General features: G+C 47.0%; 2 protein-coding genes across 4 annotated transcripts in view; one reads left to right on the top strand and one right to left on the bottom strand.

Annotated features, from left to right (window-relative positions):
* LOC130306231 (uncharacterized) overlaps positions 1 to 25603 on the top strand; it is an 870792-nt gene that overhangs the window by 417588 nt on the left and 427601 nt on the right. The gene's annotated exons all lie outside the window — the stretch shown is intronic.
* LOC130283368 (zinc finger protein 436-like) lies at positions 1070 to 24125 on the bottom strand. Of its 3 annotated transcripts, none has more exons than XM_056532971.1 (7): positions 24020 to 24125; positions 21746 to 21865; positions 20615 to 20794; positions 5336 to 5462; positions 5112 to 5203; positions 4874 to 4982; positions 1070 to 4274 (listed from the first exon to the last, which is right to left on the bottom strand). In XM_056532971.1, the coding sequence occupies exons 2-7, from the start codon at positions 21821 to 21823 to the stop codon at positions 2962 to 2964; spliced, it is 1899 nt and encodes a 632-aa protein (XP_056388946.1). In that variant the 5' UTR covers positions 21824 to 21865; positions 24020 to 24125; the 3' UTR covers positions 1070 to 2961. The 3 variants fall into 3 exon arrangements, with proteins under 3 accessions (XP_056388946.1, XP_056388779.1, XP_056388853.1); XM_056532804.1 differs by having other exon boundaries at positions 21746 to 21898; positions 24020 to 24080; XM_056532878.1 differs by lacking the exon at positions 24020 to 24125 and having other exon boundaries at positions 21746 to 21939.

The following is a 25603-nucleotide window of genomic DNA, read 5'->3' as shown; positions in this document are numbered from 1 at the left end:
TAATGTTCAGTCATTTTTATTCATTATTCCTTATATCCGGCACATTGTTACCCAATAAAAACTCCAAAATATAAATTATAAAGTAATTAAATATCCAGATAATCACATAAGAGAAAATATCACCCAACACATAAAATATCATTAAACCCCCAAATACTATAATATTACACTTATATTTACACTTTATATATAAACACTGAAGTCAGTGATTAAATGATGATGATTGTTAATAAATAAATAGTAATGTAATTGTAATTAGGATTTAAAGGGGTACTCCTCCAAAGGATAGGGGATAAGATGCCTGATCGCGGGGGTCCCACCGCTGGGGACCCCCCGTGATCTTCCACGCCGCACCCCGTTAGAATCAGCCCCCGGAGCTTGCTCGCTCCCGGTCTGATGACTGGCGATCACGGGGACGGAGCATAGTGACGTCACGGCTCCGCCCCCCGTTGGACATCACGCTCCGCTCCCTCAATGCAAGCCTATGGGAGGGGGCGTGACAGCATTGTGACATCATGTCTCGCCCCCGTGTGACGTCAGGCTCCGCCCCCTCAATGCAGGCCTATGGGAGGGGGCGTGACAGCTGTCACGCCCCCTCCCATAGGCTTGCATTGAGGGGGTGGAGCGTAACGGCAGATGGGGGGCGGAGCCGTGACATTGCAATGCTCCGGCCCCGTGATCGCCAGTCCTCAGACCCGGAGCGAACCTGCTCCGGGGACTGATTGTAACGGGGTGCTGCGTGCAAGATCACGGGACCCCCGAGATCAGGCTTCTTAGATGTCTTAGCGCCGGAGTACCCCTTTAACGTACTCAATGTATTTATTGGATGTAACGTTACTAGATGTGATGTTTATATACTGTCTGTTATATACATTCATACAATGTAACCGTTATATATTGTAATCATCCTAGAGTGACCTCTAGTGGCCATGTGGGGAGATACAATGTATTAGTATAAGGGGATGGAGATTCTGGTGCGCATGAGACTCCTGGTGGAAGGGGGAAACTTATGTCTCTAGTGAGGGTGGATGCCGGCCAGTCATGTGATCATCACTGCCAGATGATGCGGCGGGACTCAACTTCCCGGTTCAGGTCTCCGTCCATGCGCCAATGAACGGGAGCTGGCTGTTTAAGGGCAAAGATGGTGAGTCCCTTCTCCTGATGAAGTGTTATATCCACGAAACATGCATAGAGGCTGCTCGGTGGTTCCCCGCATGGTTAGAAGCAGTATTCAGTATAACATTTATGAAGTTTATTAACCCTTTACGAGTTTCACAGAAATGAAAGCAAAATAATAGCGGAATTTTAAAAATGGACATTTTTTTGCACATTTTCCATTTTTTCCCCCTTAACGCAGCGAGTGTTTATAGAGAAATGTAACTAAATATTTATTCCCCTAATCCTGACATATTTAGAAATATCCTATATTTTATTTTTCTTTTAAAATGTTTTTATTAGAAATTTTGTAGAATACAGAACTCAAAAGACATTTCAGACATTGCATACGTTATAGTACATGACTATTAGGCGTGTAAACCATCACATTGATACGAAGCTTTTGATGAATTTTTGGATCATCTAGAGATTATGTCATAGGAAAAGGAAAACAGAAAATTAACCCCTTCAGGACAGAGCCATTTTTCATTTTTGCACTTTCGTTTTTTCCTTCTCTCCTAAAAATCATAACACTTTAAATTTTCCACCTGCAGACCAATATGGGGCTTGTTTTTTGCAAGACTAAATTTACTTTGTAATACTATAAATCATTTCAACACCAAATCTACGGCGAAACCAGAAAAAAAAAAAAAAAAAGAAATTGTGAGGTAAAATAAAAATAAAAACACCATTATGTAACTTTGGGGGCTTTCGATTCTACGCAGTGCACTTTTCGGTAAAACTGACACCTTATCTTTATTCTGTAGGTCCATACGAATAAAATGATACCCAACTTATATAGGTTTGATTTTGTTTTACTTGTTTAAAAAAATTATATCTTTTTGTACGAAAATTTTAATCTTTAAAGTTGTCATCTTCTGACCCCTATAATTTTTTTTATTTTTCCGTATACAGGGCTAAGTGAGGGCTCATTTTTTAGGAGACTTTTTGACTGCTTTTTATAAGTTTTTTTAGGATATACAAAGTGACCAAAAGTACGCAATTTTGGACTTTGGAATTTTTTTACGTGTACGCCATTGACCGTGTGGTTTAATTAACATTATATTTTTATAGTTCGGACATATGTGGCAGGATGTTTTTTTTTGTTTACATATTTATTTTTATGCGAAAAGGGGGGTGATTTCAAATGTTTATTAAGGAAGGGTTTAATTGACATTAACTTTTTTTTTTTTTTTTAACACACTTTCAGTCCCAGTAGGGGACTATAACATACAATCCTTGGATTGCATACACTGGTCAATGCTATGCCATAGCATAGCATTGATCAGTGTTATCTGTGCTCGATTGCTCCACCCTGCATGGTCGGCTGGGAGCATCGAGCCACAGATCGGACGGCGAGGAGGCAGGTAAGGGCACACCTGCTGTCCTCTTAGCAGATCGGGACCTCGCAGTTTTATCGCGATAGTTCCGATCAGCTCCGCTGAGCTGCAGGGATCAGTTTAGTTTCATTTTAGATGCTGAACCCTGGAGTAAGGGGGAAGTAGGAGACCCCGCTGCTCTGTCATTACTATTGGTCTGACAGTACTGCCGGGCAGGGGAGGCTGCAAGTGGTCCTTGGCCGGCTTTAGGGATGGTCGGCTGTGGTGCACAACCGAGCTCACTAAACTTTCACAGCACCCGGCGGCACTGCGAAACTTTATTTCAATCAGGCCCATGTACATGTTGTTGCAGCAGGTCAGCCGTTTCCTATCAGGTACATGTACTTAATTTTTCGGAAAAGGGTTAATGTGAATTCTTTGAGATTTAAAATCTGATTTCATATAAAATATTTCTGCATATAGAAAATCATTGTGGAGTTTTCCCTAAGTGACATCTCTGATGACTCCTTAGTTTACTTACAGTAATAAAACATTTCCCACATTCTGAACATAAATACGGCTTCTCTCCTGTGTGAAATTTCTCATGTGACACAAGATCTGATTTTCTTTTAAAACATTTCTCACATTCTGGACATGAATATGGCTTTTCTCCTGTGTGAATTCTCTCATGTGACACAAGATGTGATTTAGCTGTAAAACATTTTCCACATTCTGAACATGAATATGGCTTCTCCCCTGTGTGAATTCTTTCATGTATGACAAGCTCTGATTTAGTTTTAAAACATTTCCCACATTCTGAACAAACATATGGCTTCTCTCCTGTGTGAATGCGCTCATGATTAACAAGATCTGATTTGCTTTTAAAACATTTCACACATTCTGAGCATGAATATGGCTTCACTCCTGTGTGAATTCTTTTATGAATAACAAGAGTTGACTTGCTTGCAAAACATTTCCCACATTCCGAACATGAATATGGCTTCTCTCCTGTATGAATTCTCTCATGTTTAACTAGATGTGATAGCTGTCTAAAACATTTCCCACATTCTGAACATGAATATGGCTTCTCCCCTGTGTGAAATCTCTCATGTACAACAAGCTCTGGTTTACTTTTAAAACACTTTCCACAATTTGAACATGAATATGGCTTAGCCCCTGTATGAATTCTTTCATGTCTAACAAGATCTGATTTATTATAAAAACATTTCCCACATTCTGAACATGAATATGGCTTATCTCCTGTGTGACTTCTCTGATGTGAAACAAGATTTGATTTACTTTCACAACATTTCCCACATTCTGAACATGAATATGGGTTTTCTCCTGTGTGAATTATTTCATGCATAACCAGCTGGTAGTTATTGTAAAAACATTTACCACATTCTGAACATGAATATGGCTTCTCTCCAGTGTGAATTCTCTCATGTTTAACAAGCCGTGCTTTACTGTTAAAACTTTTACCACATTCTGAACAGGAATATGGCTTCTCCCCTGTGTGAATTCTTCTGTGTATAAGAAGATATGATCTTCTAGTAAACTCTTTTCCACATTCATCACATTGCATCCTTTTCCCCCCTTTCTGCTCTGTCCTTGTGGTAACAATGTGTGGTTGGTCAGGAGAAGGTTCCTCATGATCAGGTGGATTATTATAGGATAGATCTGGATGGACATTAGGGGTAAGGAGGTCTTCTCCTGAGGAGCGCTCCATCATATCTTCATCTTCTCCTTTATCATTCAGGGATAACATGAAGTTTCCCTCAGAATTCTTACTGGGATGTTCTGTTGGAGCAAACAATATATTTTTCAGATTTCTTTTAAAATATTTTATTAAGGGGTTAAACTGAGTTTTCTCCGATCTCCGTTCATAACATCTGATGAGCCCCAAATCCTGATGCTGCCCCTAGTGTTCTACCTGGAGCATGACAGGACCCATAGATGACCTTGGAGAGGATCTCTATATAGTCACCTCCCTCAGGTCCTGACTATACATAACACAGGGGATCACTGGGGCCTGAAGGGTTAATGTAATGTAGATCTAAGGTGGAGCCTCCCCTGAAGAAACCTCTGAATTTCCTCTGTAATCCATTACTACATACCTGGGACAACACCTCCTGGAAATATTACATACCCGGGACAACACCTCCTGGAATTATTACATACCTGGGAAACACCTCCTGGAATTATTACATACCTGGGACAACACCTCCTGGAATTATTACATACCTGGGAAACACCTCCTGGAATTATTACATACCTGGGGTAATACCTCCTGGAATTATTACATACCTGGGGTAACACCTGGAAATATTACATACCTGGGACAACACCTCCTGGAATTATTACATACCTGGGAAACACCTCCTGGAATTATTACATACCTGGGGTAACACCTCCTGGAATTTCCTCCTTCACTTCCCTCATACACGGGTGATGGCCCCTCATCCTCTCTTCTTCATCCTCCACTTTATTATTAGTCAGATCTCCCCCCTGATGTGACATATAGAACAATTCACTACAATACAGCAGACAGGAGGAGCAACAGAGACCCCCAAAATCTATCCCCACATCTATGACTGCAGGACCCCCCTATAGAGATATAGGATCAGCCTCATCTACCTGATGCTTCTCTGGGACATTTCCCTCTGGACAGTCCTGGGAATACAGAGGACGGGGACACCTCTCGGGTGGATTTCTATCAATGACTCCATCTGTAGGGAATACACAGTGAATGAATACATCAGTACTGGATAGATTTCTATGTTACTAGGTAGTGAGAGTGATATCTATATATATATATATATATATATATATATATATATATATATAATGTCTCTTCTTACCTTGTGATGTGAGGGGCCGGTGATCCTCCATCATGACTATGTCCTGGTACAGATCCTTGTGTTCTTCTACATACTCCCACTCCTCCATGGAGAAATAGACCGCCACATCCAGACACCTTATAGGAACCTGACACACAATGATACCGTCATCACCAGACCCCTCCATTACTGTGTAATGTCCCAGCAGTGTCACCTCTCTAATCATCACCAGACCCCTCCATTACTGTATAATGTCCCAGCAGTGTCACCTCTCCAGTCATCACCAGACCCCTCCATTACTGTATAATGTCCCAGCAGTGTCACCTCTCCAGTCATCACCAGACCCCTCCATTACTGTATAATGTCCCAGCAGGGTCACCTCTCCAGTCATCACCAGACCCCTCCATTACTGTATAATGTCCCAGCAGGGTCACCTCTCCAGTCATCACCAGACCCCTCCATTACTGTATAATGTCCCAGCAGAGTCACCTCTCCAGTCATCACCAGACCCCTCCATTACTGTATAATGTCCCAGCAGTGTCACCTCTCTAATCATCACCAGACCCCTCCATTACTATATAATGTCCCAGCAGTGTCACCTCTCCAGTCATCACCAGACCCCTCCATTACTGTATAATGTCCCAGCAGTGTCACCTCTCTATTCATCACCAGACTCCTCCATTACTGTATAATGTCCCAGCAGTGTCACCTCTCCAGTCATCACCAGACCCCTCCATTACTGTACAGTGTCCCAGCAGTGTCACCTCTCTATTCATCACCAGACTCCTCCATTACTGTATAATGTCCCAGCAGTGTCACCTCTCCAGTCATCACCAGACCCCTCCATTACTGTACAATGTCCCAGCAGTGTCATCTCTCCAGTCATCACCAGACCCCTCCATTACTGTATAATGTCCCAGCAGTGTCACCTACCTAATCATCACCAGACCCCTCCATTACTGTATAATGTCCCAGCAGTGTCACCTATCTAATCATCACCAGACCCCTCCATTACTGTCCCAGCAGTGTCACCTCTCCAGTCATCACCAGACCCCTCCATTACTGTATAATGTCCCAGCAGTGTCACCTCTCCAGTCATCACCAGACCCCTCCATTACTGTATAATGTCCCAGCAGTGTCACCTCTCCAGTCATCACCAGACCCCTCCATTACTGTATAATGTCCCAGCAGTGTCACCTCTCCAGTCATCACCAGACCCCTCCATTACTGTATAATGTCCCAGCAGTGTCACCTCTCCAGTCATCACCAGACCCCTCCATTACTGTATAATGTCTCAGCAGTGTCACCTCTCCAGTCATCACCAGACCCCTCCATTACTGTATAATGTCCCAGCAGTGACACCTCTCCAGTCATCACCAGACACCTCCATTACTGTATAATGTCCAAGCAGTGTCACCTCTCCAGTCATCACCAGACCCTCCATTACTGTATAATTAGAGATGAGCGAACTTTTAAAAAATCTGATTTGGGCGATTCGCCGAATTTGCGGTGAATCTATATTAAAAATGGCTATTTCTGGCCTACAGACAGCCTCAATAGGGGTATAGAACACTTTGCTGTGTTCCAAAACGCATATGGAGTGTGCTGGGGTAGTGAAATAATACTGTTATTTAGAATAACATGCAGATTACTGGCATCGCTATTAGAATCACTGCTGCCGAGCGGCAAAATGACAGAGCCTGAAGGTGGCATCAGTGTCAAGAGACCATATAGTGACTGAATGACACAGTGTGGAGGTGTTGGCAGCATGAGGAGACCTTATAGTTGCTGAATGACACAGCCTTCAGCTGGCAGCAGCATGAGCAGACACTAGGACTTCACAATCCCTAAGATTAAAAGATGAATTTTGAAATTTAACTTGAATATTTATGGCAGCTAGTGCTACCATAAAATTTTTTAGGCCCAGCAGCATTAGACCATATATTGGCTGAATGGCATAGCCTGGAGGTGGCTGAATCATGAGGAGACCCTATAGTGGCTGAATGGCACAGCCTGGAGTTGGCTGAAGCATGAGGAGACTATATTAGTTGCAGAATGGCACAGCCTGGAGGTGGCTGAAGCATGAGGAGACCATATAGTGGCTGAATGGCACAGCCAGGAGTTGGCTGAAGCATGAGGAGGCCATTAAAATTTAAGATTTTTAAACTGAAATTTTAGGATTTTTAAATTGAAATTGAGGATTTTTAAATTGCAATTTTAACTCCCAAGTTTTAGTGTCTCGGGCCCCGGCATGTGGGTACAAAGGACAAAATCAAACAAGGAGTCACATGGAAGCACAATGACAGAGCCTGGAGGTGGCATCAGTATGAGGAGACCATATAGTGGCTGAATGACTGCCTGGAGTTTGTGGCAGCATGGGGAGACCATATAGTGTCTGAATGGTATGGCCTGGAGTTGTCTGAAGCATGAGGAGACCATATAATGTCTGCATGGCACAGCCTGGTGTTGGCTGAAGCATGAGGAGACCATTTAGTGGCTGAATTGCACACCCTGGAGTTATCTGAAGCATGAGGAGACCATATAGTGTCAGAATGGCACCGCCTGGAGGTGGCTAAAGCATGAGGAGACCATATAGTGTCTGAATGGCACAGCCTGGAGGTGGCTAAAGCATGAGGAGACCATATAGTGGCTGAATGGCACAGCCAGGAGTTGGCTGAAGCATGAGGAGACCATATAGTGGCTGAATGACACAGCCTGGAGTTTGTGGCAGCATGAGGAGACCATATAGTGGCTGAATGACACAGCAATGATGTGGCTGGAGCATGAGGAGACCATATAGTGGCTGAATTACACAGTGTGGAGGTGTTGGCAGCATGAGGAGACCTTATAGTTGCTGAATGACACAGCCTTCAGCTGGCAGCAGCATGAGTAGACACTAGGGCTTTACGATCCCTAAGATTAAAAGATTAATTTTGAAATTTAACTTGAATGTTTATGGCAGCTAGTGCGACCATAAAATTTTTAGGCCCAGGCCCAGCAGCATCAGGAGACCATATATTAGCTGAATGACACACCCTGGAGGTGGCTGAATCATGAGGAGACCCTATAGTGGCTGAATGGCACAGCCTAGAGATGTCTGAAGCATGAGGAGACTATATAGTTGCAGAATGGTACAGCCTGGAGGTGGCTGAAGCATGAGGAGACCATATAGTGTAGTGGCTGAATGGCACAGCATGGAGTTGGCTGAAGCATGAGGAGACCATATAGTGGCTGAATGGCACAGCCTGGAGGTGGCTGAAGCATGAGGAGACCATATAGTGGCTGAATGGCACAGCCTGGAGGTGGCTGAAGCATGAGAAGAGACCATACAGTGGCTTATTGGCACAGCTTGGAGGTGGCTGAAGCATGAGGAGACCATATAGTGGCTGAATGGCACAGCCTGGAGTTGGCTGAAGCATGAGGATACCATATAGTGTCTGAATGGCACAGCCTGGAGGTGGTTGAAGCATGAGGAGACCATATAGTGGCTGAATGAGACAGCCTGGAGGTGGCAGCAGCAGCATCAGGAGTCCTGAAAGTTACCCGGTGACAGAGTGGTGCAGTGGGTGGCAATACCAGTACCCGGTGATGAAGGTGGGTGAAAAAAGGTCTGATGCGGAAAAATGTTTGTAACTGGGGAGCACCGCTTGAAATCTGTTTGGCACTACAGTGGTCCCTCAAGTTACAATATTAATCGGTTCCAGGACGACCATTGTATGTTGAAACCATTGTATGTTGAGACCATAACTCTATAGAAACCTGGTAATTGGTTCTGAAGCCTCAAAATGTCATCCAAAAATAGGTAAAAGTGAGGATTAAAGAAAACTAAGTAGATAACTAATATAGAGAAAGCAAATCCTTACATATAAAAGTAAGAAAGATCTGCTGGGGGCTGTAAATCACGTAGAGAACAGGAGCTTCTTCAGGGTCCTGTACAGTACACACCATGTCCTAAAAAAGTAAAATAGAGCCACCTCTACTAGGTGTCCAAAGGAGCAGCTAACCCTGGCACAGGTAGAGAGTTAGTTAGGCACTACCAGACAGCCAGTCAGTGCATGCACTTCAGTAATACAGGTGTTTTACCAGTGAAATGTCCATTCTGATTGGTCAGTTCTTACAGCCATTGACACGTTTTGTAGATCTGCACCATCTGTACCCTTGTATATTGAGTCTGGTTTCAAGTTACGATGGTCCAGAAAAGACCATTGTATGTTGAAACTATTGTATGTTGAGGCCATTGTAAGTTGAGGGATCACTTTATCCATATTTGTGAAGTATTGGTGTGGCACCATGGTCAATCTACTCTTGATTCATCATCACAAAGGTCAGTCTCTCCACATTTTTCGTGGACAGACTAGTTCTCCTTGGGGTGACTATGGCCCCCGCCGCATTAGACACTAGGGATCGACCGAATATCGGTTTGGCCGATATTATCGGCCAATAATCGTGATTTTGGACATTAGCTGTATCGGCAATTACCTTGCCGATATGCCGATAATGCCCCGCCCCCTGGCCAGAGACGACCATCGCTGCCGCTGCCCCATTGCCTCCCCCCATCCTCGGCCCACATACCGCCGCCGCTGAACCATTGCCTCCCCCCCCATCCCCGGTGTTATAGTTACCTGTTCCCGGGGGTCCGCAATCCTTCTGGCTCCTGCGCTGTTGCTGTGCGCTGCGTAATGACAAGTGACGTCCCCAACGCGACGTCACCGTCAGTATGCACAGTGACAGCGCAGGACGCCGACGGAGCCAGAAGGATCGCGGACCCCCGAGAACAGGTAATTATAACACCAGGGATGGGGGGAGGCGATGGGGCAGCGACGGTATGTGAGCAGAGGATGGGGGGGAGGCGATGGGGCAGCGGCGGTAGTATGTGGGCAGAGGATGGGGGGGGAGGTGATGGGGCAACTGTAGTGGTTAGACTCAGGACAGGTAGGGGGAGAGAAGCGGGCATCGGCGGCAGTCTCTAGCACCGTAAAAGACGCTGCAGTTCATTGATTTAAAGCGCCTGCTTTAAATAATTGATCTGCAATGGCTTCTGCCCCGCCGGGGGGGTTTGAAATAGCCGATAATTTATACCGGAATATCGGTATAAGTTATCGCCTATTGGCCTGAAAGGTAACAGATTATCGGTATCGGCCCTAAAAAAATCGATATCGGTCGAACCCTACTAAACACCTGCTATGATGGCATACTCCTGACCGGGCAGGGCAGCTTTTCCATGGCAAACTCTGCTAGTTGCGGCCACAAATTAAGTTTGGCTACCTAGAAGTCCAGCGGATCTTCAAGGTGTGCTGGCATGGCCATGTCAAGGTATGCCACCACCTGCTGGTTCAGGTCCTGCTCCATGTCTCCCTGCTGCTGACGAGTTGCTTCACTATGCAGTTGAAGAAAGCTACTCATTAGTGACTGTAGACTCAGGCTGCTGCTGATGGAGCTGGTACTGCTCCTGCCACCCCACCCCTCCCCAGCAGCCATGGCAGCGGAAGGTGAGTGCAGGAGGCCCCCCGATTCAGACCTGCGAGAGGATGGACAATGGCGCTGATAGGCATCAGCCAACTGACAACATAGGATGCTCTGCTCTGTAGATGCTCCCTCTCAGTGGGTGTAAAAAAGGCCCCTATTTTTTCTGGCGGTAGAGAGGGTCCAATAAGTTAGAGATCCAGAAGTCATCCCGCTGCCGAATGGTGACAATTCGGCTGTCACTACGCAAGCAAGTGAGCATGCATCATGCCATTTGTGCAACGGAGGGACTCCCTGCCTCCATCTGCACTGCATAATGCCACGGTGTGTCTGGGTCCTCTGTCTCGCCTTCCTCATAACCCTCTAGCTCCTCTGGCTGCTCCTGCTCCTCGTCTCCTGTCAGGTTACTAGAAAAACTGCCTATTTGGCGAAACCTAAACTCTGCTCCTCTGTGCCCCTCCTCCAGTTCAGCTCCCAAAGGGCTCATGTGGCCGTGAGATGTAGGCACCACGTCTCCAGTGCCTTGACCAGCCATCGTTTCCAACACGTGTTGTAAGAAATGAATCAGTGGAATGACGTTGTTCATCCCGTAATCGTGGCGATTGAACACAAGAGCAATGCAGGGCACATGGCTCAGCCTACCCAGTCGCAACGCATGCAAGATGTTCTTCCCGTTGACAGTCACATGGATCCCATTTCTAGTTTTTCTGGAGTAAGCCATGCTCCGATTTCTTTACGAATGACTTTTAGCAGTTCCTCCCCGTGTGACTCCGTTCGCCAAGGCAAACCATGTGAAGAACAGCGTGACACCGCTGTGCCCTGCACACATGGTAAGCTGAAGGGGCACTGAGACTTGTCTGGGCAGTGGAGGCTGAGGACACGGTGGAGGATGAGGAGGCAAAGTCGCACACTGTCACAGGACCAACGGCCTGAGAATGTGAAGGAGGAAGCGGCGTGACCTGTCCAAGTTGGTGTTGTTGTGTAGGAACCACATTCACCCAGTGAGCTGTAAAGGACATGTATTGTCCCTGCCCGTAGTTACAGCTCCACACGTCGGCGCTGCCGTGCACTTTGGTACACACCGACAGGCTCAAGGACTGGCTCACCTTCTCTTCCACAAAATTGCGCAGGGCTGGTACTGCCTTCTTCGCAAAGAAATGACGGCTTGAGACTCTCCACTTTGGCTCAGCACAAGCCATCAGTTCTCTGAAAGGTGCAGAGTCCACCACTTGAAAAGGGAGGGACTGCAGCACCAGCAACTTGGACAGGAGCACATTCAACTTCTGTGCCATTGGATGAGTGGGCGCATACTGTTGCCTCTTGGACATGGCTTCGCCGATGGATTGTTGGCAGAATGGCTAACTAAAAGTGGGAGAAGCAGGAGCATCTGGAGCGACAGAAGGAGGGTATGACACACAGCTCCCTTTGGCTGAGGTGGTGGAGCCTTGGCTGGGTGAAGGAGGGAGCGGATGGCCACTGGGTGATGCAACAGGCTGGACCACTACATCGGAGCCACTGTTCTCCCAGGCCACTTTATGGTGGCGAAGCATATGTTGACACCGTGGTGCCAATATTGGGACCCTGGCCACGCTTCACTTTCTGCCAACATATCTTGCATGTGGCTACGTGAACCTCCTCCAGATGCTTGATGAAAAACTGCCACACTGCCGAGTAGCTCATTTTCCCACCAACAGTCCGCACTAATTGACTGCTACTGCCTCCGTCTCCAGGAACCCCTGTTCCACTACCTCCTGGAAAGGTAGGCTGCAAAGAAGCAAGTGATTTCCCCCAGGCACGTTTGGCTCCAGAATTTCTACTTCTGCCACTATGCTGACTGCCAACCATGCTACCACCTTGCTGGCTCAGCTGCTGCCTCACGGGCAACCTGAAACTCTCTTCTCCTGATGACGAAGCCCCTTCTGCACCCGGCTCCCAATTGCGATCGGCTTCGTCATCATCAACAAGTTCAGGTTCCTCAACAGTGTCTGCTTCAGGACCCTGAACACTGGCAACACCGCCTCCCACATCACTCTCCTCATCACTACTTGGCCGCCTAGCAGAGGAAGCGGCAGATGTCTCCTCCATTTCTTGGCTGGGCAGTAGCTTCTGACTGTCCTCTATTAGATCGTCCACACTGAACAGTGGAGCTGGACCCACAGCATAAGATACTTCTGTAGGAGAGAGAACAGCATAGGACAGAGGTATTGGGAGGACAGGGACTGCTCCCAGGCCATGCCAACTGAGGGTTGTGTCTGAGGAATCCACCGAATGTTGACTGGGGTATCGGATGTCACTTGTGATGAAGTGGATGACCGTGTTAACCAATAGATGATGACAGATGGGTTGTTAGTCGAGACATGACCGCTAGCTGATGCCACTCGCCCCTAGTCTGCTGTGACCTCTGCCTGATGAATTTAGGTCTCTGCCATTCATCTTTGCATGTCCTGGCACTTATCTGCCTGACTTAGTGCGTATATGAAGGGAATACAATACGCTTCACTGGAGGCGTGGCCTGAACGGGCATGTGAGCGGATGCAGCTTCCCGTAGCTCCGCTATTAATCCTGCTGGAATCCTAGGCATCTGGCCCCTTTATCTCCTCTGACCCCTCTAGTGCCTTCCTCTACATACCTGGAGGCTGCAGGGATCGTGATGTCCGGGCGAAGCAATCGGAACCGGGCTAATAAGTCTCAGGAAGCCGGAGGGCCTGGGCCTCGTGGTGAGACGCCGCCATCTTGTGTGGAGGTGGCGGGTGTTGCGGAGAGGCTACAGCGCTTCGCCCGGGTGTCGGAGCCTCCAGACGCGGCCCGGGCGGTGGCGGCTGATGACTGGAGCGACATCAGTGCTGCTGGGGCAGAGTGGTTGCCCGCAGCTCAGACTCCTACTGCGGCCTCTGACCCCTCTGGTGTGCCGGGACCCACAGAGAGTACTGCACGGGCCGTTAACCCCCCCCCCCCCCCCTCTGCCGGAGCTTCCACCCTCCCTGCTACAGCCTCCTCCTCTGCCTCCTCTCCCGGGACTGTAGCTACAGAGGGACTTTCTGCTCATCTCTCCTCTGCTGGAGGGGTCTCAGCCTTGCCAGGCTCGGACCCACATTGTATTAAACCCTCACCTGCCATGCTGGGACTGTCTGTTGCTGAAGGGCCCTTGTCATGCTCCATTAGCCCTGAACCCACACTTAAGGATGTGTTACTAGCCATTTCTAAAGGAAATACAGATGTGAAGCTTCTCATAGGAGGCATGAGAGAGGATATTAACCTTTTACGCCATGACATGCAGAGGGTGTCTGAACGCATCGGTGCGGTGGAGGAGAGAGTGGGGGATTTAGAGGAGCAGGTCTCCCCTTTAAAACGAGACTTGCATCGTGTGGTTAATAACCTAACTGCCCTGGCTGCCAAGTAGGATGATATAGAAAATCTTCTACGGAGGAATAATATCCGCCTTGTAGGGGTACCGGAGAAGGCGGAGGGTCGCAATCCAGGGGATTTCTTTGAGAACTGGCTTCTTACTACGTTTGGGAAGGAGACTTTGACGCCCATTTTTTGCTGTGGAGCGGGCGCATAGAGTGCCCACTAGACCTCTCCCACCTGGGGCGCCGCCTCGAGCGGTACTTATCCGCATACTTCACTACAAGGACAGGGATATCATTTTGCGCAAAGCCAGAGAGGTGGAGCAGCTTGCCATTGATGGTCACCGTATTTCTATTTTTCCGGACTTTTCCGCTGAAGTCCAAAAGAGAAGGGCCAAATATATGGATGTCAAGCGACGCTTGCGCGTCCTCAACGTGGTTTACTCTATGCTCTACCCTGCACGGTTGAGAGTGGTGGCCTTAGGCACTACTCACCTGTTTGATACCCCAGCGGCGGCTGCAGACTGGTTGGATGCACATGAACCTGAACTTAGGCGGGCTCGCCCTGGGTGATACATAATTGACTGGGGCTTGCCTTATGCGTGCACTGCACGCTTTGACTTACGGTGCAGTTCTCTGTTTGCAATGTGCTGTTCCTTTTCAGGACCAGTTATTTAGTTGTTCTGTTATATGCCAGATGCCTTAATAATATTGTTCTACTACCGGGATTTTACTGCACTTATGATGACTATACTTTATGTTGTTGTGCTACATGTGCTACGGGACTTCTACTGGCGCCTACAGTTAGGGCCCAGCAGGGTTCCACCTCTATTCCCTGCCTCCGTGATAGTGCTGGAAATATGGTCCAGGGTGATACAGATATTTTGAAAGTTTTGGTCTCCTTGTATGAAGGGACTTATTCTTCTAAATTACCATATGATAGCCAGGCCATAGAGCACTTTGTTTCTACTATTTCTCTTCCGGCTCTGACATGGACGTAGAGGGAAATGTTGGATGAACCTATTACTATAGAAGAGTTGGAGGATGCTTTGGGAGAGTTACCCTCTGAAAAATCTCCAGGTGTGGATGGGTTCCCTAAAGCAATATAAGGATATTCTGTTACCTAAGCTGTTAGAGGTATTACGGGCTGCCACAGATGGGGGGAGTTTGCCAGGATCTATGATGGAAGAGATTATAGTATTGTTGTTGAAACCGGGTAAAGATCCACATTTGGCGGGTTCCTACAGACCCATTTCATTGTTGTGCTCTGATGTTAAATTGATAGCTAAGGTTCTGGCTAACCGACTATTGAAGGTAATTTCTTCCCTGATACATAGTGACCAAACAGGATTTATGCCTGGGAAATCCACGGCTGATAATATTAGGAGACTCTTTTTGAATCTTCAATTACGGCCGGAGGGTGCCGCGTGCAGGGCAGTGCTTTCACTCGATGCTGCCAAAGCTTTTGACAGCGTTGAGTGGCAGTTCCTATGGTGTGTGATGCGGCATATGGGGTTTGGGACGGTTTTCTTGTCCTGGGTGCAGTTGCTATATGCGGCTCCATGCGCTAGAATTCGGGCTAAGGGTTTATTGTCTCACTCTTTCCCATTGGGTAGGGGTACCCGCCAGGGATGCCCCCTCTCCCCTTTTCTTTTCGCTTTGGCCATAGAACCCCTGGCAGTTTTAGTAAGGGCATCTACTGATTTTAGGGGTTTCCGATATGGAGAACTAGAAGAACTTATTGCCCTTTACGCTGACGATATGTTATTGTTTATGGGTGATGTTGCACATTCTTTGCCCCCGTTTATGGCCCCGATAGAGAGGTATGGAAGCTATTCGGGCCTTGCCATCAACTGGGATAAGTCTACGATTCTCCCTCTTGATCCCCTTCCCCCTATGCCAATTCTGGAGAGGGTGGGTCTCCCTGTGGTTTCCCAATTTAAGTACTTGGGTGTGTTAGTTTCAGCGTGTTCTTCTGATTATGTATCTTTGAATCTTGTTCCCCTACTTGACCGTAGTTCTTGCAAAGTGGCCTCGTGGAGGAAGTTGCCTCTTTTTATGATTGGTAGATCCAACTTAATTAAAATGATACTTATGCCTCAATTTTATATATCCTGCATAATAGGTCTGGATACCCATGAGGTACTTTCGTAGAATTCAATCCCTGTTTAGAGAACTTATATGGAATGGGAAGTCAGCCAGGCTGCGATTGGAAACATTACAACGCAACAAGGAGGCAGGTGGTCTATCTGTTCCCAACCCTTGGTTATACTTTTTGGCATCTCAGGTTCAGCAGTTGAAGGGGTGGGCTCGATATAATACCATGGGGCGTACTGGCGAATTGGTTTCAAGACGATTGGGCTAGAGATGGCAGCGCAGACTCGCCCCCCCCCCCCGGATGTCCCACCTACTTTTGCTCTTATTAGGAAGGTGTGGTTGAAGTTTAAAGCTTTATTGCGGTACCCTCTGTTTGTTACTTTTTCTCCTCTGTGGTTTAATCCTAATTTACCTGAAGTGAACTCGCTACCTGCTAGTGGTCTATGGATTGTTAAGGGGGTTTTATATCTTTCACAGCTGTATGACGGGCCGGTGTTGAAGTCCTTTGCTCAGCTGTGAGAAGAATTTAATCTGCCACATTCTAATTTTTTTTCGCTATCTGCAGTTACGGCATGCATTAGAGACGCAGTTTAGAGTGGGGGGCTTTAATATCGGTCCAACACCTGCTGTACAACAACTATTTACTGAATCCTCTATGAAGGATGCGATATCTGAGATATATAAGGAACTTCTGTCCTCCTATCATGAGGCCCACCCATTAACAGTCAGGGCTAAGTGGGAAACAAAGGTGGGCCCCATGTCAGATGAGCAGTGGGCGCACATTGTATCTATGACCCTGCGGTTGGCCGTACCTGAGGCTCACAGGGTGTCCCAAATTTTCTTACTACATCGAGTGTATCGCACTCCTGCTTTCCTTAACAGAATTGGACTGCGATCTGATTCTTGCTGTCCTCGCTGTTCTCTACCTGATGCTCATCTGCTCCATATGTTATGGGACTGTCCAAGTCTCGCTCTGTTTTGGCGGGAGGTGGGTCAGCTAATTAGGTGGGTGTATGGCTGTCCATTTAATTTATCTGTCCTGACGTGTATACTGGGGTGCTTGGAGGAGTTCGATAGGGTTCGTGGTCTATACGTTGGTATTAGCAGGATTCTTTACCAAACCCGCAAATTGATAGCACAGCATTGGTTGCGACCTCTACCGCCCACTATTTCAGAATTGACTGTTAAATTAAATCCCACTATTAGACTAGAAAAAGGGGTCTACATAAAGAGGAAAGCGGAGCGTAAATTTTAGGCGATTTGGGGCCCTTGGTTAGACACTCCGGGGTTGCCGTCTGCGTATCTGCGTAGAAATCCTATGGAGGTGCTTTTAGAGGGGGCGAGGGGTCCTCGCTGTTGATGTGCCTATGTCTTCATGACCATTTCTATAGATGTTATGCTTTTTTATTGGTTTCCTGGTTGACCTGATATATCTATGTTGTCTGTGTCTGCTCCACTGTCCGCCCTTCTGTGTTGCATTACACCCCGAGTTGCACCCTGAGATGCATGGTGTTTTTTGAGACTACTCTATGTTCTTCTTTTTTCCTTACTATAGGAGAGAGGACACTGGGATTGGGGGGGAGGGCATGGGTATTGGCCTTTTTTGTGGGTGAGTGGGAAGGGGGTAATTTGGGAATGTTGGTCTGTATTGTTTATTTTTCTTGTATGAAAAAATTGTTTAATAAAATTTTCTGAGTAAAAAAAAAATATACGCTTCACTACGCTTAAAACAGTATTTGTCTAGAACAGCAGCAGGTGTGTACTTTTGACAGTTTTTTCACAGTATCTAGGCCCTTGACAGGTTAACAGGTACAAAATAGTAAACTACTTAGATGTAGTTATGTGGTATGCACTTATGAGGGAAGAAAAATGCGCTACAGTACGCTAAAAAAAAAAGTCAGTCACTGTGTTCTAAACCCAAAATTAAAAAAGACTCTCTCTCAAATACTATTAGGAATGGACTGCTGGGTATGGATTATACCGTCTACAGACTAGTATAACCAGCAGACCAGTTGTTGTGGAACAAAGACACAGATTTGCCCTAAAAAAATATTTCTCCCTCCTCTAAAAACGTTTCTGCAGCCGAGGCAACACACAGCTCTCTGCCCCTCTCTGTAATAAAATGCTGTTCACAGTGACTGAGGGGTTAATCGCTGCAGTAAGAATCAATTTCTGTGCAAAAACGCTGTACTCTGTGTCCTACAGAAGGCTAAGGCAACTAGGAGGTGAAACGCTGCTGCAACAAGCTTTTCTGTGTAACACACCCACAGCGATGTCCGTCCTATCTCTGTGCAGAGTAATGAATAATATGAGGAGCCGGAAAATGGCATATATAGGGCTGTGACATCACAGGGGTGACTGGCTGCTGATAGGCTGCATCCTGCATGTGATTCAGGGTCATACCGCCTACCTGCCTTCTCGTGTTCCTTTCCCCATGTACTGACATGTGGATCTGCCATTATAGATGCCCTGGAGCCTGGACCGCAGTAAAAAGAGTTTAATGAAGCAATTTGCACGATAGAATCATGGCAATAATCGCATTCGTTGCAAATAGAATTTTTCATGAAATTGTTAACGAAATCAGTTCGTCAGCTTCGATTCGCTCATCTCTATGTATAATGTCCCAGCAGTGTCACCTCTCCAGTCATCACCAGACCCCTCCATTACTGTATAATGTCCCAGCAGTGTCACCTCTCCAGTCATCACCAGACCCCTCCATTACTGTATAATATCCCAGCAGTGTCACCTCTCCAGTCATCACCAGACCCCTCCATTACTGTATAATGTCCCAGGAGTGTCACCTCTCCAGTCATCACCAGACCCCTCCATTACTGTATAATGTCCCAGCAGTGTCAACTCTCTAATCATCACCAGACCCCTCCATTACTGTATAATGTCCCAGCAGTGTCACCTCTCCAGTCATCACCAGACCCCTCCATTACTGTATAATGTCCCAGCAGTGTCAACTCTCTAATCATCACCAGACCCCTCCATTACTGTATAATGTCCCAGCAGTGTCACCTCTCCAGTCATCACCAGACTCCTCCATTACTGTATAATGTCCCAGCAGTGTCACCTCTCCAGTCATCACCAGACCCCTCCATTACTGTATAATGTCCCAGCAGTGTCACCTCTCCAGTCATCACCAGACTCCTCCATTACTGTATAATGTCCCAGCAGTGTCACCTCTCCAGTCATCACCAGACCCCTCCATTACTGTATAATGTCCCAGCAGGGTCACCTCTCCAGTCATCACCAGACCCCTCCATTACTGTATAATGTCCCAGCAGTGTCACCTCTCCAGTCATCACCGGACCCCTCCATTACTGTATAATGTCCCAGCAGTGTCACCTCTCCAGTCATCACCAGACCCCTCCATTACTGTATAATGTCCCAGCAGTGTCACCTCTCCAGTCATCACCAGACCCCTCCATTACTGTATAATGTCCCAGCAGTGTCACCTCTCTAATCACCAGACCCCTCCATTACTGTATAATGTCCCAGCATTGTCACCTCTCTAATCATCACCAGACCCCTCCATTACTGTATAATGTCCCAGCAGTGTCACCTCTCCAGTCATCACCAGATCCCTCCATTACTGTATAATGTCCCAGCAGTGTCACCTCTCTAATCATCACCAGACCCCTCCATTACTATATAATGTCCTAGCAGTGTCACCTCTCTAATCATCACCAGACCCCTCCATTACTGTATAATGTCCCAGCAGTGTCACCTCTCCAGTCATCACCAGACCCCTCCATTACTGTATAATGTCCCAGCAGTGTCACCTCTCCAGTCATCACCAGACCCCTCCATTACTGTATAATGTCCCAGCAGTGTCACCTGTCTAGTCATCACCAGACCCCTCCATTACTGTATAATGTCCCAGCAGGGTCACCTCTCCAGTCATCACCAGACCCCTCCATTACTGTATAATGTCCCAGCAGTGTCACCTCTCCAGTCATCACCAGACCCCTCCATTACTGTATAATGTCCCAGCAGGGTCACCTCTCCAGTCATCACCAGACCCCTCCATTACTGTATAATGTCCCAGCAGTGTCACCTCTCCAGTCATCACCAGACCCCTCCATTACTGTATAATGTCCCAGCAGGGTCACCTCTCTAGTCATCACCAGACCCCTCCATTACTGTATAATGTCCCAGCAGTGTCACCTCTCCAGTCATCACCAGACCCCTCCATTACTGTATAATGTCCCAGCAGTGTCACCTCTCCAGTCATCACCAGACCCCTCCATTACTGTATAATGTCCCAGCAGTGTCTCCTCTCCAGTCATCACCAGACACCTCCATTACTGTATAATGTCCCAGCAGTGTCACCTCTCCAGTCATCGCCAGACCCCTCCATTACTGTATAATGTCCCAGCAGGGTCACCTCTCCAGTCAGCAGCTCAGTGATCCTGTGGATGAGTTCTAGGATCTTCTCCTCATGTATCAGTGAGTGAGGTGAAGGCTCCGTGATGGGGCCCCGGGCCCTGCTCCATCCTTCTGACTCATGGAGATGGCTGCTGGGGGCCACACACTCCCCCCACGTCTTCTTCACTATGGTGTAATCCTGTGTATAGAGAGAGACAATGAGGGGACTGACCCCAGTATTCCTCCCTCACTACAAAGAGGAGATTGTGCCCCCTGTATAGAGCTCTAGTGAGCACATCTGGAATACTGGGGTCAGTTCTGGAGACCTCACCTACAAAGAGACATCCAGAACATAGAGCGGCTCCAAAGATGGGGACAACAATGGTGGAAATGTAGATGGGGGACAACAATGGTGGAAATGTAGATGGGGGACAACAATGGTGGAAATGTAGATGGGAGACAACAATGGTGGAAATGTAGATGGGGACAACAATGGAGGAAATGTAGATGGGGGGACAACAATGGTGGAAATGTAGATGGGGGACAACAATGGTGGAAATGTAGATGGAGACAACAATGGTGGAAATGTAGATGGGGGACAACAATGGTGGAAATGTAGATGGAGACAACAATGGTGGAAATGTAGATGGGGGACAACAATGGTGGAAATGTTGATGGGGACAACAATGGTGGAATGTAGATGGGGACAACAATGGTGGAAATGTAGATGGGGGACAACAATGGTGGAAATGTAGATGGGGGACAACAATGGTGGAAATGTAGATGGGGACAACAATGGTGGAAATGTAGATGGGGGACAACAATGGTGGAAATGTAGATGGGGACAACAATGGTGGAAATGTAGATGGGGGACAACAATGGTGGAAATGTAGATGGTGACAACAATGGTGGAAATGTAGATGGGGACAACAATGGTGGAAATGTAGATGGGGACAACAATGGTGGAAATGTAGATGGGGACAACAATGGTGGAAATGTAGATGGGGACAACAATGGTGGAAATGTAGATGGGGACAACAATGGTGGAAATGTAGATGGGGACAACAATGGTGAAAATGTAGATGGGGACAACAATGGTGGAAATGTAGATGGGGACAACAATGGTGGAAATGTAGATGGGTCACCTCACCTCTCCGGTCAGCAGGTGGAGGATCTCCAAGGTGAAGTGTAATATTCTCTTAGTCATCTCATTCCTGTCCTTGTCCATCCTTGGGGGATCATTCAGGAGAAGAGGAGACAACTGGGTCAGCTGGAGGGGATAGTCCTGAAGAAGAGGAGGAGCCTGAATCACAGAACCAGCGACACAATGTAACAAACCTCCTCCTCATGTAATCTCCTTACTACTGGGGTGACACACTGTAACAAACCTCCTCCTCATTGTAATCTCCTTACTACTGGGGTGACACACTGTAACAAACCTCCTCCTCATTGTAATCTCCTTACTACTGGGGTGACACACTGTAACAAACCTCCTCCTCATGTAATCTCCTTACTACTGGGGTGACACACTGTAACAAACCTCCTCCTCATGTAATCTCCTTACTACTGGGGTGACACACTGTAACAAACTTCCTCCTCATGTAATCTCCTTACTACTGTGGTGACACACTGTAACAAACCTCCTCCTCATGTAATCTCTTTACTACTGGGGTGACACACTGTAACAAACCTCCTCCTCATTTAATCTCCTTACTACTGTGGTGACACACTGTAACAAACCTCCTCCTCATGTAATCTCCTTACTACTGGGGTGACACACTGTAACAAACCTCCTCCCCATATAATCTCCTTACTACTGTGGTGACACACTATTATATACACAATGGTTCTTGCTGGGTGTGGACCTACTGCTTTCATAGCTGTGCCTGTATTATATGGTCCTATTCCCTGGTAATCCTATTGTGGTATGTAGAGATGAGCGAATTTACAGTAAATTCGATTCGTCACAAACTTCTCGGCTCGGCAGTTGATGACTTATCCTGCATAAATTAGTTCAGCCTTCAGGTGCTCCGGTGGGCTGGAAAAGGTGGATACAGTCCTAGGAAAGAGTCTCCTAGGAATGTATCCACCTTTTCCAGCCCACGGGAGCATCTGAAAGCTGAACTAATTTATGCAGGAAAAGTCATCAACTGCCGGGCCGAGAAGTTTGTGACGAATTGAATTTACTGTAAGTTCGCTCATCTCTAATGGGGAGTCAATCACTCATTATAGAGACCCATATCCTTAAAGGGGTACTCCGGTGCTTTGACATCTTATCCCCTGTCCAAAGGATTGGGGATAAGATGCCTGATCGCGGGGGGTCCTGCCGCTGGGGACCCCCGTGATCTTGCATGCAGCACCCCAGTTAAAAATCAGTCCCCGGAGCATGTTCGCTCCTGGTCTGATTACCAGCGACCATGGGGCCGCCCCCGTGTGACGTCACGCTCCGCCCCTCAATGCAAGCCTACGGCTTGCATTGAGGGGCGGAGCGTGACGCCACACAAGGGGGCGGAGGCGTGACGTCACATGCCGCCGGCCCCGTGGTCGCCGGTGATCAGACCCGGAGCGAACATGCTCCGGGGACTGATTTTTAAAGGGGTATTCCAGGAACAAACTTTTTTTTAAATATATCAACTGGCTCCAGAAAGTTAAACAGATTTGTAAATTACTTCTATTAAAAAAAAATCTTAATCCTTTCAGTACTTATGAGCTTCTGAAGTTAAGGTTGTTCTTTTCTGTCTAAATCCTCTCTGATGACACCTGTCTCGGGAAACGCCCAGTTTAGAAGAGGTTTGCTATGGGGATTTGCTTCTAAACTGGGCGTTTCCCGAGACAGGTGTCATCAGAGAGGATTTAGACAGAAAAGAACAACCTTAACTTCAGAAGCTCATAAGTACTGGAAGGATTAAGATTTTTTAATAGAAGTAATTTACAAATCTGTTTAACTTTCTGGAGCCAGTTGATATATAAACATTTTTTTTTTCCTGGAATACCCCTTTAACTGGGGTGCTGCGTGCAAGATCATGGGGGTCCTCAGCGGTGGGACCCCCGCGATCAGGCATCTTATCCCGTATCCTTTGGATAGGAGATAAGATGTCTAAGCGCCGGAGTACCCCTTTAAGGATTTGGGTCTCTATAATGAGTGATTGTCTCCCCATCCCAAAGATACACTATTCTATGGAGTATTACTATTAATCTCTTATGTGTGTAATGTACTGACAGGTTATACAGCTTCATAGCTCAGTAACCGGCCTCCCTTCCCCCTCATGCACTTTATAGTTTTGGATTGTTGCAATATAAAGACCAAAATTAGGCGTAATATATATTTATGGAAATATAAATAAAGTTGTTGTTTTATTGCTCTATAAAAGGAGGTGAAGCTCTTTTTTCTTTAGTATACATAGGGTGACACACTGTAACAAACCTCCTCCTCGTGTAATCTCCTTCCGACCAGGACCTTCTCTGTATCTTATAGATGAGGTAGGTGTAGGACCTGTGATGATGTCACAATCATGTGACCAGTACATGCGGGGGCGGAGCTCAGCAGGATAGGAGAGATTGTGGATGAAGGACCTGTGAGGATGGTCATGTGGCAGGAGTGGGCGGGGCTCAGCAGTAGTAGTGGACATGTGACCAGAAGGGGAGGAGCTCAGTGAAGAGGAGACGTGGTGTGAGTTGAGTTTCTATGCAGAGGGTTTGTTACATTGTGTTGTTCCTCTCTTGTTCCTCCTGTCACAATGTAATAGTTCACACTGGTTCTTACTGTAATAAATAAAGAGATATTTATTACAGCTTTATATACTCCCACCACCCAGCTTTATATAGTGCCCGCCACCCAGCTTTATATAGTGCCCGCCACCCAGCTTTATATACTGCCCGCCACCCAGCTTTATATACAGCCCGCCACCCAGCTTTATATACAGCCCGCCACCCAGCTTTATATACTCCCGCCACCCAGCTTTATATAGTGCCTGCCACCCAGCTTTATATACTGCCCGCCCCCCAGCTTTATATACGGCCCGCCACCCGGCTTTATATACCGCCCGCCACCCGGCTTTATATACCGCCCGCCACCCGGCTTTATATATACGGCCCGCCACCCGGCTTTATATATATACGGCCCGCCACCCAGCTTTATATATATACGGCCCGCCACCCAGCTTTATATATATATACGGCCCGCCACCCAGCTTTATATATATACGGCCCGCCACCCAGCTTTATATATATATACGGCCCGCCACCCAGCTTTATATATATACGGCCCGCCACCCAGCTTTATATATATACGGCCCGCCACCCAGCTTTATATATATACGGCCCGCCACCCAGCTTTATATATATATACGGCCCGCCACCCAGCTTTATATATATACGGCCCGCCACCCAGCTTTATATATATACGGCCCGCCACCCAGCTTTATATATATACCGCCCGCCACCCAGCTTTATATATATACCGCCCGCCACCCAGCTTTATATATATATATACCTCCCGCCACCCAGCTTTATATATATATATATATACCGCCCGCCACCCAGCTTTATATATATATATATATATATATATATATATATACCGCCCGCCACCCAGCTCTATATATATACCGGCCGCCACCCAGCTTTATATATTTACCGCCCCCCCACCCAGCTTTATATATATACCGCCCGCCACCCAGCTTTATATATATACCGGCCGCCCCCCAGCTTTATATATATACCGCCCCCCCACCCAGCTTTATATATATACCGCCCGCCACCCAGCTTTATATATATATACCGCCCGCCACCCAGCTTTATATATATATATATATATACCGCCCCCCACCCAGCTTTATATATATATATACCGCCCGCCACCCAGCTTTATATATATATACCGCCCGCCACCCAGCTTTGTATATACCGCCCGCCACCCAGCTTTGTATATACCGCCCGCCACCCAGCTTTGTATATACCGCCCGCCACCCAGCTTTGTATATACCGCCCGCCACCCAGCTTTGTATAT

This window comes from Hyla sarda, chromosome 1 (genome assembly GCF_029499605.1).
Source record: "Hyla sarda isolate aHylSar1 chromosome 1, aHylSar1.hap1, whole genome shotgun sequence".
Classification (NCBI taxonomy): domain Eukaryota; kingdom Metazoa; phylum Chordata; class Amphibia; order Anura; family Hylidae; genus Hyla; species Hyla sarda.
Note: the sequence above shows the minus strand (reverse complement) of the source record. Positions and strands in the feature narration are given on the sequence as shown.